At 42.0% G+C, this 19,008-nt stretch overlaps 2 protein-coding genes across 2 annotated transcripts in view; both read right to left on the bottom strand.

Moving 5' to 3' along the window:
• LOC139541953 (MAGUK p55 subfamily member 2-like) overlaps positions 1–570 on the bottom strand; it is an 88,553-nt gene extending 87,983 nt beyond the window's left edge. Inside the window, exon 1 of the mRNA XM_071346886.1 lies at positions 455–570. The gene's annotated coding sequence lies outside the window, so the exon portion shown is untranslated. The remainder of the gene's footprint in view (positions 1–454) is intronic.
• A 562-nt stretch (positions 571–1,132) lies between these two features.
• On the bottom strand, positions 1,133–18,452 carry LOC139541952 (peptide Y-like). The gene is made up of 4 exons (XM_071346883.1): positions 18,378–18,452; positions 12,217–12,404; positions 2,871–2,951; positions 1,133–1,382 (listed from the first exon to the last, which is right to left on the bottom strand). Exons 2-4 carry the CDS (start codon positions 12,402–12,404, stop codon positions 1,358–1,360), a joined length of 294 nt encoding a protein of 97 aa, XP_071202984.1. The 5' UTR covers positions 18,378–18,452; the 3' UTR covers positions 1,133–1,357.
• Positions 18,453–19,008: the final 556 nt, after the last annotated feature.

The following is a 19,008-nucleotide window of genomic DNA, read 5'->3' as shown; positions in this document are numbered from 1 at the left end:
GCACTTATTGAGTCCCGTAAGTAGGATAAGAAAAGAAAATCTGAAATAGTTTGTGTTTTTGCTTAAATGCTTTTCTCTCAGGCCAGTCCTCACGAACTGTGGGCTTTGTATGCACTACGCACGTATATAGGCTCCTGCGTAATAACCATAGACATCGATTGTGGACGTAATCTAGAGGTAGAGTGCTGGCTAATGGTTTGCACTGTCATCCTTCGTGAGATTGGGATACCACCACTATCATGAATTAACTGTCTAGTCAATTCATTTGTCATTTGGATTCCAGCATAAAACAAGCCACCTGGTGCCACGCGCACATCACCGCAGAATCACAATCGATTTTAAAAAGCCGGTCTACGAAGAGGAACATTCTGATGACAAAAATGTATAATATTCTAGCCTATATCAACAACCTCATTCATTCTATTCAACAAATTACTAGTTTATGAGCTCATACCTGTTTGGTTACCTTGCTTCAGTTAGTTCCAATGTCCAATTCGAGCCGAAAGCTAGACAGAGCGGCTGAAATGTAAAATCCCTGAGCACGGTTGCTGGAGATAAAGGGGGAAATGGGCTGTGTGACCGTGCGGACCCCACTGATCTGCGATGTGAATGCCTATTGTCGAGTAGGTTGCTTGTGATGGGAATTTCACCACTGTTAAGACAGTATTTCTTACCATAAAAAAATGAAAGATTGAACTAATACTGTGTCCAAAAGTTTCAGAATTATGAGTTTCATCTTCACCCTAGGAAATGGTATTAAAATACCTATACTTCAAGACACCCCTACTCTTTTTTATAATATTGTGAGGAATTATGGTCAATGTAGGCTATGTATGTCTTTAAACATGGTCAGTAGACTATGTTGTCTAATGCATACATTGTCACATAACTCAAATGGCAAATACGGCAGAGATAGAAAATTCTTAGAGTAACTGAATTCTCTTGTAATATACTGTCACCTATTGGTATGAATATGTAACATATACTGTTAGAAGACGGTACTCTTATAACCATAGGCCTGAAGTGCTGGGTGGTCTAGGATCATGTATTTCCAATCATGGCTTGTGAATAAAAAATATTGTTTTGCTTATCTGAAACCGAAAGGTCAACTAAAACTAATTGTGACCAGATGTATTATTACACATTCATTTCTTTATTATTCATTATTTAATAACACATTATTTACAGGATGAGCAATGAGAGAGAGAGAGAGAGAGAGAGAGAGATGCATGCGTGTCGGACAGAAGTAGTGGGCCGTACAGTCCAGTGAAGGCTTCCAGTTGAGCAGTCTGTTTGGGTTGTTGTTAGGCCCACCATTTAAGTGGAACAGCAGAGCAGTACACCAGACGTACGAGATTTACCATAGATCACTGCCATCCGAACTGAAAGAAAAAGACACAAAAAGTCGGTACCTCAAACTCACTAAACTCCAATGATCAAACTTAGATATTGAATTCAGAGATAATTCAATTCCTATCAATTCCAATGTTAGGTAGATTCCAATAAGTCAATTCCCAATTCAATATTATCCCCACCAATTCCACCAATTCAAATTCAATTCCCGTAGGCTTTCAGGCTAGTCACTGTTCAGACAGCTATACTGGAAATTTAGAAATATAAGTTTAAATAATTTAAAACAAGGATGGGCAACTGGCGGGGTCTCAACTTACTCTTGGGAGTAAAAATAGTAGAATACACAGGTACCAGGTGCAATTTTGACATTTGGTTGTGCATCAAACAGTTTTTCTCTTATATCAGTCACTCAATCAGCCCATGTCAGCGAACATTTTTCTAGATTGGTAAGCGGCCAGCCATCTAAACGTGTAGTAATCATGGTCGAATTACCGACTGGGGGAACCCCATTGATTGATTTTGTTAGTCACTCTCACTCAGATGTCATACATAAAAATTCTCTCCACCCTATTGCAAAATGTGTAGAATTGCAGCAAATGAGCTGTAAAATTGCTAATTTTTCTCTCCGCCCAATGGCAAAATGTGTAGAATTGCATGAATTTAACTCTAAAACGTAAATGTTTTCTCTCCGCTGTCAAAATGTTTTCCTTGCAAGGTGGGGGGGGAGGGGGGGGTTCCAACAAAATGTAGTTTAGGGGCCCTAAAAGGCTAGGGCCGGCTCTGACTGCATGTGTGGGTGAAGATGTGGGTATGCAGACCCTGTAAGGACCGACGCCGGAGAGGACAAGCAGGTACGGGGAGTCAACATTTAATCAGGAACAGACATGAAACAAGACAGGAACAGCGTTAGCAAAACAACGACGTTCGACAATCAATGCTGAAGCGGCGAACAGAGCAGGGGAACAGACAGATATAAGGGAGGTAATGACAGAGGCGATTGAGTCGAGGTGAGTCCAATAATCGTTGATGCGCGTGACGGGGGAAGGCAGGTGTGCGTAATGATGGTGGCAGGAGTGCGTAATGCTGGGGAGCCTGTCGCCCTGGAGCGCCAGGGGGGAAGAGCGGGAGCAGGCGTGACAGACCCATGAACCACTGTGTCTCCTTATGATGAGTTCAGATTTTTTGTGGCCCCCACCCCCATCAAAGTTGCCGATCCCTGATTTAAAACAAATCCTGCTGTCAATGTTTTATGCTAAGTGCATTAATTCCACTGCCAGGGAAATGTACAAATACTGATTTCCAATTAAATTCCAAAGATTAAATGTTTTTCCAATTCCAATTCAACTCCAATTCAAACAGTCCAAACAGTCTAATTCCACTTTGATTACAATTCCATAACTTGAAGATTGTTGAATTTCGAGGTCATGTTGATATATTCAATGTATGAGTATATTGGAACACATAGGAGATGCAGTTATTTTGAATCACCATGCCTCCCAATCTCTTCATCCTCTCACCTTGGTGTTAAGTCGCCTTCTGACTCGTCTCCAAACAGCAACCACGCCATAGCTGACTCAGGGGAAGACCTCTTCCCATACCTAGTGTACACAGAGAGGCCATCACTGTTACTGTATGTCACCAAGAGATATACATTGCTTGCTGGAGTGTGCTGACAGGGGTCCTATGATCATACCACGTCCCCCTTGTGGCCATGAGTAGCCTGCCCACCTCATAATCTACAGCCCCATGAATTCCAAGACACTAGTACCTCAATTCATCTTTCCGAGATCCCTTGTGTCCTATCTCCTCACCTTCTTCTCAACCGTATTGGAGGAGAAGATCCAAGGTCCTTCCCTTCGGACCTCCTTCTCACATGCGTTTTGAGAAGAAGGCAAGGAGAGAGGATGCTAGGAATCGAGGGAAGATTCATTGAGAAAGAGTAAAAGTGTCAAGAAATTAGACATTCTAAGTGCTTATACCCTACTCGGTGTACTCACTAATTACCAGTGCCCTTTTTATTTCCAGAGGCAAGATCACATATCTCTCATAGCTCCAAACAAGGAGAGATTTCCCATGCTCAGTAAGGCAAGCAATCCTCAGCTCCACAGACAGCGCCAAGGCTTTTAAAATATCTTTACTGAAATCAATGCCTGGCCATTGTGGAGTGATTCTCCCTTTGTGTGAGAACAGAGGGGCTGAACTGCATGGCACACAGCCCTTGCAGTGCATTGACAGCTCCAGCCCTTTTAATGATAGACTCTGCACTTTTTAGACGTTTAATAGGAGACTGGTTCAGGTTCCCTAAAAACTCTACACGCCTACATGAAATCTCTCTCTGAGCAACAGACGTACCTGCACAGATACACACGCGCAGATGCACAAGCAGGCACTCATATGCACACACAGATGCAGACTCAACATGCATGCATGTACACACACACACACACACACACACACATATATACCACTGTTGATATCGTCGTCCAAAGGAAGAAGACGCATGCTTCTGAGGACTTTTTTATTGTCGACAGTGACAAAAATGGCAATGTTGTGTGTGCATAGAAATGTAAGTTCCAGAGGGTTTTTACTGGGGTTTTCACATGTTGTGTAATAATAGGTAATTGCCCCTAATTACTTACTGTTACTTTGATAAGATTCAGCCATATGTTCTACTGTAAGTATTTTGTTAATGTTATCAGTATTCTTGAATGTAACAGTTGCCAATGCTGCTTTGCGTATTGTTTATCATATGCAGTGGTGACCTGTTTTGCATGTTATTTTGCATTAGTACGTGTCACATATCAGTTTGCAATGTAAATAAAAATAAAAATCATTGAGTTAAGAAAGCCTCCATACAAACATGGTCTCTTTTTTGCTTTCTTGAGTAAGGCAGCTCCAAAATGCAGGTGTTTCAGCCTAGCTCAGTGCTTTCTGTGGTGTCGGGGCAGCAAGCGGAAAATACAGAGCTTAGGGGTTGGTAATGATCTCTAGTTGCGCCGTGATTGGCTCAGTGTTCTGTCACTCGTGGGGACACTACGTCACTGCCAAATCTAACGGTAGAGCTGGAAAATTCAAGCCCCTTGGGTGATGCCATTGGGTTACATTAGAAGTGCCGATCCAAGAAGGCTCAAGGTCATTGGCCACAGATAAAATTACGTCAAATCACGTTATATCTACTGTAACTTTGATTGGACTAATCATGTCAACATTATAATTTCAAAATCTTAGCTAGCAGTCATCATCATGAATCAAGTCAACAATCTACTGGCAAATCCTTTTTAATCCTTGTCATATGAAGAGCAATAATGATAAGAAATTATAGATAAAACGTATTGGTGCTCATTGTACATAAACATTACACAACCAGTTGGAAATCGCAAATTCAACAATGAGTGGTTTGGAAGGAATCCGTGGCTTAATGCAAGCATCGCAAAGCCATCACTAGCCTGCTATTCAGTGGAGTGGGTGTGATGTCCCAATTCTCGGTTTAAGGTTCTCTTTCCCAAGCTTAAAATGATGAACATTCAACACTGGCCATGCTGTCAATCCAGTATGATTTCTGCCACGCTCAAAACAACTGTTAACTCAGAACTGGGAAATTTGACTTCAGTGAGTTCAGGACAAATGGGAACTCAGGTAAAAACGAGCTCCGACTGGTAAAATAAGTTTTGAACGGTCATCCAACCCGGAATTGTACGTCTGGAACTTAGGCCTGCTTCTAGAGCTACGACCTGAAGATCACTGAAATCATCATGATTCAATCTTGTTTTTTTCAGAATTCCCAGTTGTCTTGAAAGCACCATAAATCCAGAGAATGACAGACTTTGATGACAAAATCTGCCCACAGGAAGGACCGCTGACCACCTTTCTGTTCAAGTGAGCACAGAACAACAAGTTGAGTCCAAAAATGTTATGTATGCTGCTGCATAAATGATGTAATATGCCAGGAAGATATGTATACTGTAGTTAAGAAAGTAATAGTAAGTGTATGTTGTGTAGTAAGCTGTTAGTAGCCCATGTGCCTCACCCTAATAATTTGGTCTATTTTCCCCTCTTAATTTTCCCAACTGTTCTGACTTGGTGGAGCACATGTAGCAAATAGTCTGTTTTAGAGAAATGTAATTATCAAATATTGTAAGAGCTTTCATTGTCTGCTTATATGCCCCCTTTATTTATCCTATGGTTCTGACTTGGTTCTGAGAACACTGTAAGAACAGCCCATGTTCTGAATTCTGTCGCTGTACATTTGAAAAGTGCTGAACAAATATTTATATTGACTATGTCCATCCTAGTTCGCTCATTAATGTCTTAATTGAAATTACGGATTGCCTCTTATCCGCTTGTCGTTGTCACGCCCTGACCTTAGAGAGCCTTTTTATTCTCTATTTGGTTAGGTCAGGGTGTGACTAGGGTGAGCAATCTATGTTATATTTTCTATGTTGGCCTGGTATGGTTCCCAATCAGAGGCAGCTGTCTATCGTTGTCTCTGATTGGGGATCATACCTAGGCAGCCCTTTTTCCACCTTAGTTTGTGGGATCTTGTTTTTGTACTGTTGCTTTCCAGCCCTACAGAACTGTGCGTTTCGTTTTGTATTTGTTGTTATTTCGGTGTCATCAATAAAAGAAAGATATACGCCTACCACGCTGCACCTTGGTCCGATCCTTCCATCAACGAGCGTTACAGTCGTCCCCTTATGCTACAGTTCCTACATCTCAATTGTCAGTAGAAACCACATTAGTTTAAGCAAGTCAGCCATATCAGCTATGTTTTTTTAAAGGTAGTAAATGAGGATGAATGAACTGTTTCGCTGCCAGACAAGGCTCTGCTGATAGCCAGGTGTAGCAGTGGTAAGGTGTTGGGACTGCTGTTGGGACAGCTTTATGTAGGCCCTAACAGTTTGTGGGCACCGTTTGTCACCATTATAGTGCAATTAATGTATTGTTTAGTGTTGTGTTGTGTTGTGTTGTAGCTTTGCTGGCATGCACCCCCCCCCCCCCCCCCCCCCAAAAAAAGAAATTTGTATTTGCCCCACCAAGATTTACATGCTAAAATCGCAACTGATTGTATGCAGTATTACTCCCTACTGCCATAAGTGTTATTGCATTGGTTGCAGAAGTGGTTTATTTGTTGTATTGTTAAACATAGTCTTTTGCATGCACACGCTACCACAGCGTTTTCCATAGTGACTTTTATTAAGGTGTTTTATTGCCATTGGCGAGCTTCTAGAGACATCCCAGACAGCTCTTGGAGCTTGCTCATGCGCAGAGTAAATTACAACCCTGTGGTACCAGGGCAGCTCTGATAAGGCCTCAGCCTGGCAGATTCTCACACAAGGCTGGAGAGAGAGGCTGCCATAAATCTTGACCCTTTGTCAATCCACGTAATTGGTTTCTCTCTCTCTCTCCAAGAGGTGAATGTTTATGTTTATATTGATGCCGATAGTTATAACTCTGTGTTATATCTTTGTCTTATAGAACCACAACAATAAGATTCCAAGTCATTCGGATTACTAAAATCATATAAATATCCTCAAATGTAAACAGCTGTTTGTGTGTGTGTGGTGGTGACTATCAAGAGTACAGCACTATACTGGGCAGAACCACACCAATCAGCTATAAGTATATAGCGGGTGAGGGCATTCACATTGACCACTCAGACGGGTGAGGGCATACCAGCCAATCGTTTTTACGTGGTACTTCTAGATGGATTTATTGACTAACAGTTTTTACATGGTCGGTAATTTTTCCCGGATTTAGTGACCAATAGTTTTTACAGCTGTACTGAGAGACAGGGGCAATTCCTGTTGAGCTTTCCTCTTGCCCCAAGACACAGAGACAGGACATGCACTTCAGTTAATGCCTACTTTTTTTCTATCCAGCACACCAGTCATTGGAGATCACACATGCACTGTACAGCAAGCAGCGCATCATTGCCTACAGCAGTCTTGTCCTTACAACCCAGGTTGAGGGAATAATGATAGCAACTCATTATAGATCAGTATAATGAAGCCAGACCAGACCAGACAGGTCAGGTCAGGTCAGGTATATTTGCCGGTAATAGCACATCTCCATTACACAGACCAAGGTCTCAGTGGAGCCATTATAGGTCTCTATCGCTGAACTCTATACCTCTACGCAAGGTAGGTCAGTGATGGAGAAAAACCAGGGCTCCTTTCCTTTCCATACCGTCATTATTTTTAATAACTACACTCTGCGATCTCCACATACTAATCTCTCTGCTGCATATGTGGCTTTCCAAACCTGGAATTAAGTTATGTTATCACAGTGTTCAGAACAACAGGCTGGTCAGAGAGCCAAGAGAACATCATTATCCTCAGGCTTGGTTCAAATATCCTCTATGGAAAATGTTGTTATCATACGCACATCTTTAAAAACTTAGGTGCTGGGCTAATAAATCATATTTGTAAAGAATCATAATGAATCACAGAGGTACATATGGTCATGAACGATTATAATCAAAAGAGTAAAACACAAAAATTCAGATTAACAAAAAGTTCCATATCAGATTATGCATATTGTTTATGAGTTGGCACCACATATTTATGAACAGCTGTGCCTGGTGTCCTTTGTAGTGGGCTGTCTCATGAACTGATATGATGTATTCAGGTGAGAGGACACCTAGGGCAGTTGATTCGTGACTTGCCCTTCGTGCCCGCTCCCATACCCTATCATTTTGTATTTCTTTGTGACTCATTTGTATACAGGTAGAGCAGACAAGCCACATCCCTGATTGGCAGATGACTGGCAACCCTGATTAGAAGCACCTACTGCTCATCGGTTGTTCTCTACAAATGCTGTTTTGAATTTAAATAAAATTGTACCTACACACTGAAGAAGGCTGTAATGCCGAAACGTCTGTGTAAACTATCCCTGATGCAATTAAAATAATTTAAGTAAGCTTTATGCAACATCTTTTTGAGTGCGAACCCACTACACCTTTCTGTTCATAAAGGATTATAAAGTGCCTTCAGAAAGTATTCAGACCCCATTAACTTTTTTTCACATTTTGTTAGATTACAAAAATAAAAGAAATATTACATTTACATAAGTACAGTACTTTGTTGAAGCACCTTTGGCAGCAATTACAGCCTTGAGTCTTCTTGGGTGTGACACTACAAGCTTGGCACACCTGTATTTGGGGAGTTTCTCCCATTCTTCTCTGCAGATCCTCTCAAGCTCTGTCAGGTTGGATGGGGAGTGTTGCTTTTTTTCCCTTCAGGTTTCTCCAGAGATGTTCGATCAGGTTTAACGTTGGGCTCTGGCTGGGCCACTCAAGGACATTCAGAGACTTCAGAGACAATCAAGACAACTCCTGCGTTGTCTTGGCTGTGTGCTTAGGGTCGTTGTCCTGTTGGAAGGTGAACCTTCGCCCCAGTCTGAGCTGGATGGAGTGTGGTTGGAGTGTTTACGGACATATTCAATCTCTCCCTATCCCAATCTGCTGTCCCCACATGCTTCAAGATGTCCACAATTGTTCCTGTACCCAAACAAGCAAAGGGGACTGAACTAAATGACTATCGCCCCGTAGCACTCACTTCTGTCATCATGAAGTGCTTGAGAGACTAGTTAAGGATCATATCACCTCTACCTTACCTAACACCCTGGACCCACTTCAATTTGCTTACCGCCCCAATAGATCCACAGACGATGCTTTCACCATCGCACTGCACACTGCCCTATCCCATCTGGACAAGAGGAATACCTATGTAAGAATGCTGTTAATTGACTATAGCTCAGCATTCAACACATAGTACCCTACAAGTGCATCATTAAGCTTGAGGCCCTGGGTCTGAACCCCGCCCTGTGCAACTGGGTCCTGGACTTCCTGGCGGGCCGCATCCCTGGTGGTGAAGGTAGGAAAAAACACCTCCACTTCGTTGATCCTCAACACTGGGGCCCCACAAGGATGCGTGCTCAGCTCCCTCCTGTACTCCCTGTTCACCCATGACTGTGGTGCGGGGGCTGTGCTTTGGCAAAGTGGGTGGGGTTATATCCTTCCTGTTTGGCCCTGTCCGGGGGTATCATCGGATGGGGCCACAGTGTCTCCTGACCCCTCCTGTCTCAGCCTCCAGTATTTATGCTGCAGTAGTTTGTGTCGGGGGGCTAGGGCCAGTTGGTTATATCTGGAGTACCTCTCCTGTCTTATCCAGTGTCCTGTGTGAATTTAAGTATGCTCTCTCTAATTCTCTCTTTCTTTCTCTCTCTCGGAGGACCTGAGCCCTAGGACCATACGTCATGACTACCGGGCATGATGACTCCTTGCTGTCCCCAGTCCACCTGGCCTTGCTGCTGTCCCAGTTTCAACTGTTCTGCCTGCGGTTATGGAACCCCTACCTGTCCCAGACCTGCTGTTTTCAACTCTTAATTATCGGCTATGAAAAGCCAACTGACATTTATTCCTGATTATTATTTGACCATGATTGTCATTTATTAACATTTTGAACATGTTCTGTTATAATCTCGACCCGGCACAGCCAGAAGAGGACTGGCCACCCCTCATAGCCTGGTTCCTCTCTAGGTTTCTTCCTAGGTTTTGGCCTTTCTAGGGAGTTTTTCCTAGCCACCGTGCTTCTACACCTGCATTGCTTGCTGTTTGGGGTTTTAGGCTGGGTTTCTGTACAGCACTTCGAGATATTAGCTGATGTACGAAGGGCTATATAAAATAAACTTGATTGATTGATTGATTGACTGCGTGGCCATGCACGCCTCCAACTCAATCATCAAGTTTGCAGACGACAAAACAGTAGTAGGCCTGATTACCGACGAGACAGCCTACAGGGAGGAGGTGAGGGCCCTGGGAGTGTGGTGCCAGGAAAATAACCTCTCACCCAGCGTAAACAAAACAAAGGAGCTGATCGTGGACTTCAGGAAACAGCTGAGGAAGCACATAGACGGGACCGCAGTGGAGAAGGTGGAAAGCTTCAAGTTCCTCGGCGTACACATCACTGACAAACTGAAATGGTCCACCCACAGAGAGAGTGTGGTGAAGAAGGCGCAACAGTGCCTCTTCAACCTCAGGAGGCTGAAGACTTTTGGATTGGCACCTAAAACTCTCACAAACTTTTACAGATGCCCAATTGAGAGCATCCTGTCGGGCTGTATCACCGCCTGGTACGGCAACTGCACCGCCCGCAACCGCAGGTCACTCCAGAGCCCAACGCATCACCGGGTGCAAACTACCTGTCCTCCAGGACACCTACAGCACACGATGTCACAGGAAGGCCAAAAATATCATCAAGGACAACAACCACCCGAGCCACTGCCTGTTCACCCCATTACCATCCAGAAGGCAAGGTCAGTACATGTGCATCAAAGCTGAGACCGAGAGACTGAAAAACACCTTCTATCTAAAGGCCATCGGACTGTTAAATAGCCATCACTAGCACATTAGAGACTTGAAATCACTGGCCACTTTAAAAATGGAACACTAGTCACTTTAATAATGTTTATATATTTTGCATCTCATATGTATGTACTGTATTCTATCCTATTCTATTGTATCTTAGTCTATGCCACTCTGACATTGCTCTCCCAAATATTGATATATTCTTAAATCAATTCCTTTACTTTAGATTTGTGTGTTTTGTTGTGAAATTGTTAGATATTACTTGTTAGATATTACTGCACTGTTAGAGCTAGAAACACAAGCATTTTGATACACCCACAATAACATCTGCTAAACACGTGTATGTGACAAATACAATTTGATTTGATTTGATTTGAGCACTTTGGAGCAGGTTTTCACCAAGGATCTCTCTGTACTTCGCTTTGTTCATCTTTGTCTTGATCCTGACTAGTCTCCCAGTCCCTGCTGCTGAAAAACATCCCCACAGCATGATGCTGCTACCACCACGCTTCACCATGGGGATGGTGCCAGGTTTCCTCCAGAAGTGACACTCGGCATTCAGGCTAAAGAGTTCAATCTTGGTTTCATCAGACCACAAAATCTGGTTTCTCATGGTCTGAGAATCTTTAGGTGACTTTTGGCAAACTCCAAGCGGGCTGTCATGTGCCTTTTACTGAGGAGGGGCTTCCGTCTGGCCACTCTACCATAAAGGCCTGATTAGTGGAGTGCTGGAGAGATGGTTGTCCTTCTGGAAGGTTCTCCCATCTCCACAGAGGAACTCTGGAGCTCTGTCAGAGTGACACTACCACACCTGGCCGCAAGGCTCAGTTTGGCCTTGCGGCCAGCTCTAGGAAGAGTCTTGGTGGTTCCAAACTTCTTCCATTTAAGAATGATGTGTTCTTAGGGACTTAGGGACCTTCAATACTGCAGAATTGTTTTGGTACCTCTCCCCAGATCTGTGCCTCGACACAATCATGTCTCGGCGCTCTACGAATGATCACATGGGCGTGTATTCCAGCAGTTTCCAAAGTCATCTTTATTTGACTGTTGCCTAGGTTTTAAATTGGACCAATTTGTATATAATCCTTTGACCATATGTACCTCTGCGATTAATTATGATTGACTATGCACAAAAGTGAATGATATATTTTGGGATGTGAGCACTCAGCCTGTTGGACCTGAGGAAGATCCATTTCAGTCCAAACGGTGTCAATAAAGTGGCCAATTGGGAGCATCAACAGTGTGTGGGCCTTCCTGTTCATTATTAGTTAACATATCCCCCATAACTTCTCCTGTGACCTATAGTGGTCATTTGACCTCTTAAGATTATCAGCAGCATTTGATTGGAATTTAGGGAGGGGCATTTAAAAAAAAAATCGTATTCAAATTGAATGAAGGAACATGTAATCAATCTATTGGTTGTTAGTAGGAGCTTACGCTTCCTCAAACCCCGATAGGCTGAAATGTTTGCTTTGTTAGAGTGCTGACTCACTCACCTCTGTCTAGTGATGAGGTTTATGTAGTGCCGCAGCGCCGTGTTGTATCTGGCCCATTCCTCCGGAGGCGCGTTGTTGTCGGGGCTCACAGGCTTGGGCGGATAGGCATCTGCGAAGGTGCCCAGACTAACCAGCACGCACACGAGGAGGGCTACGAGGATCAACCAGGGTCTCAGTATGTTGGCCATCTGTAAATAAAGAATGTCGTCAAACATTTCCCTGAAAACTGCTGGACATAGTTTTGTTTTAGGTGAAGCTTTTTGATGAGTAAGATGAGTAAGATTGTGTATTTTTGAATGTAGGATTCATTAGAGACGCGTTAGCAGGTGCTCTGTCTATGGTGCCGAAATGTGTGCCAAAGTTGTTTACGAAATAAATACATTGGTCTTCAACCTATTGATGTTACAGTGCTAGGGAACATTCTGGAAGTGTTAAGTAATGATAATGAAGAATCGCTTTTTACTCTAACATTCGGACTTGCTACGCCAATCGGTCGTTCTTGAATTGCGGTGGCAGTTGCGTCCCTTGCCTTTGCAACCATGAAAAACACTTTCAAATGACAAACAGTTACACATGCATGTTTTTTGTTTATATTGAAGTGTTTATCAATGATAAAACAATGCCACAAAACGTTATGTTTATACATTGTTTAAAGTACTGTGGGCAAGCAAATTAGCTTGTCCCAATAGAGACCCAGTATAATTTTATGTTTTGGGGATTTAAAGATATCTATCTATTATATTGAATGCTAGAATGTAAATACAAGTATTTTTAATATATTGCATGAATCAATAAAAAAGGCTATTATTTTATATATATATATATATATATATATATATATAATGTGTACCTAAGTGTTATGTAATTGGTGTTAACACTTTGAAAATCACTCATTACAAAGGATATACAAGGACCTTGAGCATTCCCTCCAGTGGCAAATCATTTTTGGGGAGTGGTCTTTATTAATGAAAATGATTAACTAATCACACCCTTTTAGTATGTCATAAATTGTAGGATTCCCTTGATCATGTGGTGTGTCTAAATGTTACTAAGGGTTAAAGGGTTAATTAATTTACCTTAAATTTGGGCATTTGTTGCCTCCATTTAAGAAAATCCTCAATTATCAAAAATGTGTCATAGGTGTTATCGTCATTGGTGTTACTACTCCTAGGGTGAAGTCAGCATTAGTGGGATACTTTTTGGTGAATCACTATGTATACAATCAAAATCAGCCAACCCTACTCAACTAATGTTTATTTAAATGAAGGTTGTATCTACAGTGGGGAGAACAAGTATTTCATACACTGACAATTGTGCAGGTTTTCCTACTTACAAAGCATGTAGAGGTCTGTAATTTTTATCATAGGTACACTTCAACTGTGAGAGAAGGAATCTAAAACAAAAATCCAGAAAATCACATTGTATGATTTTTAATTAATTAATTTGCATTTTATTGCATGACATAAGTATTTGATACATCAGAAAAGCAGAACTGAATATTTGGTACAGAAACCTTAGTTTGCAATTACAGAGATCATACGTTTCCTGTAGTTCTTGACCAGGTTTGCACACACTGCAGCAGGGATTTTGGCCCACTCCTCCATACAGACCTTCTCCAGATCCTTCAGGTTTCGGGGCTGTCGCTGGGCAATACGGACTTTCGGCTCCCTCCAAAGATTTTCTATTGGGTTCAGGTCTGGAGACTGGCTAGGCCACTCCAGGACCTTGAGATGCTTCTTACGGAGCCACTCCTTAGTTGCCCTGGCTGTGTGTTTCGGGTCGTTGTCATGCTGGAAGACCCAGCCACGACCCATCTTCAATGCTCTTACTGAGGGAAGGAGGTTGTTGGTCAAGATCTCGCGATACATGGCCCCATCCATCCTCCCTTCAATACGGTGCAGTCGTCCTGTCCCCTTTGCAGAAAAGCATCCCCAAAGAATGATGTTTCCACCTCCATGCTTCACGGTTGGGATGGTGTTCTTGGGGTTGTACTCATCCTTCTATTCCTCCAAACACGGCGAGTGGAGTTTAGAGCAAAAAGCTCTATTTTTGTCTCATCAGACCACATGACCTTCTCCCATTCCTCCTCTGGATCATCCAGATGGTCATTGGCAAACTTCAGACGGGCCTGGACATGCGCTGGCTTGAGCAGGGGGACCTTGCGTGCGCTGCAGGATTTTAATCCATGACGGCGTAGTGTGTTACTAATGGTTTTCTTTGAGACTGTGGTCCCAGCTCTCTTCAGGTCATTGACCAGGTCCTGCCGTGTAGTTCTGGGCTGATCCCTCACATTCCTCATGATCATTGATGCCCCACGAGGTGAGATCTTGCATGGAGCCCCAGACCGAGGGTGATTGACCGTCATCTTGAACTTCTTCCATTTTCTAATAATTGTGCCAACAGTTGTTGCCTTCTCACCAAGCTGCTTGGCTATTGTCCTGTAGCCCATCCCAGCCTTGTACAGGTCTACAATTTATCCCTGATGTCCTTACACAGCTCTCTGGTCTTGGCCATTGTGGAGAGGTTGGAGTCTGTTTGATTGAGTGTGTGGACAGGTGTCTTTTATACAGGTAACGAGTTCAAACAGGTGCAGTTAATACAGGTAATGAGTGGAGAACAGGAGGGCTTCTTAAAGAAAAACTAACAGGTCTGTGAGAGCCGGAATTCTTACTGGTTGGTAGGTGATCAAATACTTATGTCATGCAATAAAATGCAAATTAATTACTTAAAAATCATACAATGTGATTTTCTGGATTTTTGTTTTAGATTCCGTCTCTCACAGTTGAAGTGTACCTATGATAAAAATGACAGACCTCTACATGCTTTGTAAGTAGGAAAACCTGCAAAATCGGCAGTGTATCAAATACTTGTTCTCCCCACTGTACATGTTTATGATGAAACAAGTTGATCGTTTATTATTTGGTGGATGCTACCATCCCTGAAACAACATCAGACCCATACTTTTGCTGAAGTGTGTCTTTCAGTTGTAGTCGGACACTTTAGTAGATTTATTATTTAACTAGGCAAGTCAGTTAAGAACAAATTCTTATTTACAATAACAGCCTAGGAACAGTGGGTTAACTGCCTTGTTCAGGGGCAGAATGACAGATTTGTACCTTGTCAGCTCGGGGATTCGATCAAGCAACCTTTCAGATTACTGGCCCAACGCTCTAACCACTAGGCTACCTGCGGCCCCACTTTAGTAGATGAAGGAGAACACACTCTCCATGCCCTTGCAAAATTGATTTGGGGACATTCCAAGCTCTTCTTGAAAATCTAACTAAAGGACTCTGGAGTCCGCACAGCTTTTACTTGATCCTGAAACAACTCTATTATCCCCCAAAGGTTGTCCCCTTTCATAAATGTAACCTCTTTTCTATCCTTACTTTCTTACATGCCATTGTCCTTTGTTTCCTTTCTTCCCTACCATTGTTATTTTTCTCGCATTCTTTCCAATGTTATATTATTGTTATAGTATGCTGTTTATGTGCTATATAGTGTCTAGAATACATTTTGAGATGTTATAAACGGCCTAGTGCAGTGAAAAACTGTTTTTTCTGTGTTTTATGTACAGTGAGTGTACAAAACATTAAGAACACTTGCTCTTTCCATGACATAGACTGACCAGGTGAATCCAGCTGAAAGCTATGATGACTTATTGATGTCACTTGTTCAATCCACTTGAATCAGTGTTAATAAAGGGGAGGAGACAGGTTAAAGAGTTATTTTTAAGTCTTGAGACAATTGAGATTGTGTATGTATGCTATTCAGAGGGTGAATGGGCAAGACACAAGACGTAAGTGCCTTTGAACGGGTATGGTAGTAGGTGCCAGGCGCACCGGTTTGTGTCAAGAAATGTAACGCTGCTGAGTTTTTCACGCTCAACAATTTCCCGTGTGTATCAAGAATGGTCCACCACCCAATGGACATCCAGACAACTTGACACAACTGTGGGAAGCATTTGAGTCAACATGGGCCACATCCATGTGGAACGCTTTCGACAGCTTGTAGAGTTCATGCCCCGACGAATTGAGGCTGTTCTGAGGGATAAAGGGGGAGGAGCAACTCCATATTAGGAAGGTGTTCCTAATGTTTGGTATACTCAGTGTCTATCTCCACGCTATGGGGTTGGAATAATGTTGTGAAAATTAAGACGACGCCCTTTTAGTGTTAGAGCTGTATGAAAAGGCCGCCTGAAATTTCTGCCTGTTTTAGTGGGATGGAGTTTTAGCCTTCCGTGGTGACATCACCATGCAATAAATTAGTTAATAGACTAATAGGTCGTCATCAATAAAACGTCACAATAAGGTGCAGAGCGTTCGATTTGCCTGCAGGGGGGCAAGGAGACTCGCAGCTCGGGTAAAACCATTGACAACTGCGTGCCGTTATCAAGGGATTTTTAAATACGTGATAACTATTTGGTTGTAATACCATCACCTCTTGCAGAGCACAGTCAAAACTAAAACGTGTAGATTATTCCATGCAAAACAATTGCACACATTTAGCTCTATCATCAGAGTTATAGGCCTACAGCAAGTAACTGCATGTTTTTCATGATCAGTAAACATCATGTAATCATGATCATGTAATTTCAGATATGTGAGGGTAACCTCACCATATATGTCAATATTGGCCACTATTAATTGCATATTTGAGTGATATAAAAGTGAACTATACCTGACCAGTATGCGTGGTTTAGATTCATTTCCCATCCTTTGTGGGGTCTGCCTGTCAAGCAGCAGTAGGGCGCATTTGCCGACGTAACGGTACTGTTACAATGACTTCAGAAAGTATTCATACCCCTTAACTTACTCCAAATGTTATTTGTTTAATTATCTACAGTGGTGATGACAGTAGTCCGACTGACACCTTTACCAGGACGATGTCAAGCACTTTCCAAAAGCCTAATCTCTGATGAAGCAAGCTAAGAGACACATTGTTTGCTTTAGCTAGCTATCTAGCCACATGCCAAATGGATCTGGCTAGCCTGAATTAACTGAAAATACATTATCAAATGATGTTTGCTGATTGCTGTAAAACTCTGATGACAGAGCTACATGTGGAATCATCGGAAATGCCTAGTTCTGACTATGCTCTTCAAGAGGTGATGATATTAAAACCAAGTAGTTATAATGTTTATTTAGCCATCCCTTGAAAACGGCACGGATTTGTAGTTTTAGCGGAGCTGGGGTCTCCTTGCCCCCCAGCAGCCGAATCAAACGCTATTGTGATGTTTTATTGATAGCAAAATATCAGAAAGAGAGTTCCAAACCTTTCTGCCAATAACAGCTCATTTTCAGTTTTTCCCCTCCCCACTTAGACCACTCCCACACGGTCTTAGCAATATTCTTGCTTGAGAAATTGCCCTTTGCTAAGCTATTTTAAGTTTATTTTTGACAATTTGAATTGAAAACAATCACAGTAAGGTACTTCATTGTTAGAAATGATATGACATTGAGACAAAAACGGCTGCATTGGACATTTAATGTATTTTTGAATATCTAAAGAAGGAAATTGCCTTTATATTGAGTAACAGATATTTTGTGCACAGTACACATTTAGCAGAAACCCAATAGCATGTGTTGTGATTGGGTTGCAAAATGATCATAGTGCAGGACATTCAAACAGAATGCCCCACTATGCCTGTGGGATATACTACAAAGCAGGATCAAAGAGTTGATAACTTGTCTAATTGTTCTGAAATAACTTTTATTTTTTTTAAAGGTAAGCTTGAAATGGGCATGGTCTAACTGACTCAAAAACCCCAAACTCTAAGTTTAGTTTCCTTAATGAACCTGAAAATCAAGTTATTTCTGGTTGTTTATCAAAATTAGCTGGCAAATTCATTGATCCTGCTTTGTAGTATACCACTCTGATGTCTCACTAATTCTGACTTCACTTTACTGGTGGCACAATGTTATCATAATGGTAAAATATCATCAAGCTGCTATATTAATTGATTTAGAATGGGAAGATACTTACATAGCCTACATTTGAATAATTAAAATAATATATACGATTTTTTTCTTCTAAAATGCTTTGCCCAAATGCTACCGCAATTCAAGAACGACCCAATTGCTAAAACTACCACAACAGTCAAAACCTCCCAAACTCAACCTTACATTGATAGTCTCAGAAAGCAAAAAGTCACTTTTACTCACCTCGCGGCAGGCTTGCTTCAAGGGTTTTCACTTGGTTCTTGTTGTGCGTCTTGTTGTTATTCCCAAATCCCGAAGGTTTATATAGGCAATGCTATGTGATGCGCGCGCCATGAGATACAGTAGGAGCATCCAATGAAAACCACACCCCTATTCTTTTTAACAATAATCATTGGCCAGCTGGTGATCACAGTGTTGTGTAACAAATGTTTAAGACAAATTGACTGTATCAATAACGCGCTATAAGGGTAAATACATGCATATAATAACCAATAAAGAAGTAATACAATCGTACATAAAGGCCTACTTCGGTCTAAGTGCATGACACATCGTGTGTGCTGGGTCTCATCACTTAGAGGACAGTTGGAAAAGTAGTCTGTTCTGCTTGGACCACAACTGCAAATGTGGGACAAACTGCCAGTTCTCAAAGATTATTTCACCATATATTTCGACCCTTTATTATAATACTATTGGGTCACCACTACTCATGCTACCCATTTAAGGCCAAGTTGGTCTCTTGAGAGGAGCGCACACATCGCGTTCATTCTCATTGTGTACTGAATACTAGTGTGTTTTCCATATATTTGTGAATCGTTGCGTTTGTGAGATAATATTTAATCTTTCACAAAATATG

Source organism: Salvelinus alpinus, chromosome 17 (genome assembly GCF_045679555.1).
Source record: "Salvelinus alpinus chromosome 17, SLU_Salpinus.1, whole genome shotgun sequence".
NCBI classification, from domain to species: Eukaryota; Metazoa; Chordata; class Actinopteri; order Salmoniformes; family Salmonidae; genus Salvelinus; species Salvelinus alpinus.
Note: the sequence above shows the minus strand (reverse complement) of the source record. Positions and strands in the feature narration are given on the sequence as shown.

Bases quoted from the DNA above. Each gene is read 5' to 3' on its own strand.
- LOC139541952 (XM_071346883.1), bottom strand. From the start codon at position 12,404: ATGGCCAACATACTGAGACCCTGGTTGATCCTCGTAGCCCTCCTCGTG. The intron at 2,952-12,216 runs GTGAGTGAGTCA...TGTGTACACTAG, and splicing joins AACCTCATCACTAGACAGAG to GTATGGGAAGAGGTCTTCCC. The intron at 1,383-2,870 runs GTGAGAGGATGA...TTTTTCTTTCAG, and splicing joins GAAGGCGACTTAACACCAAG to TTCGGATGGCAGTGATCTAT.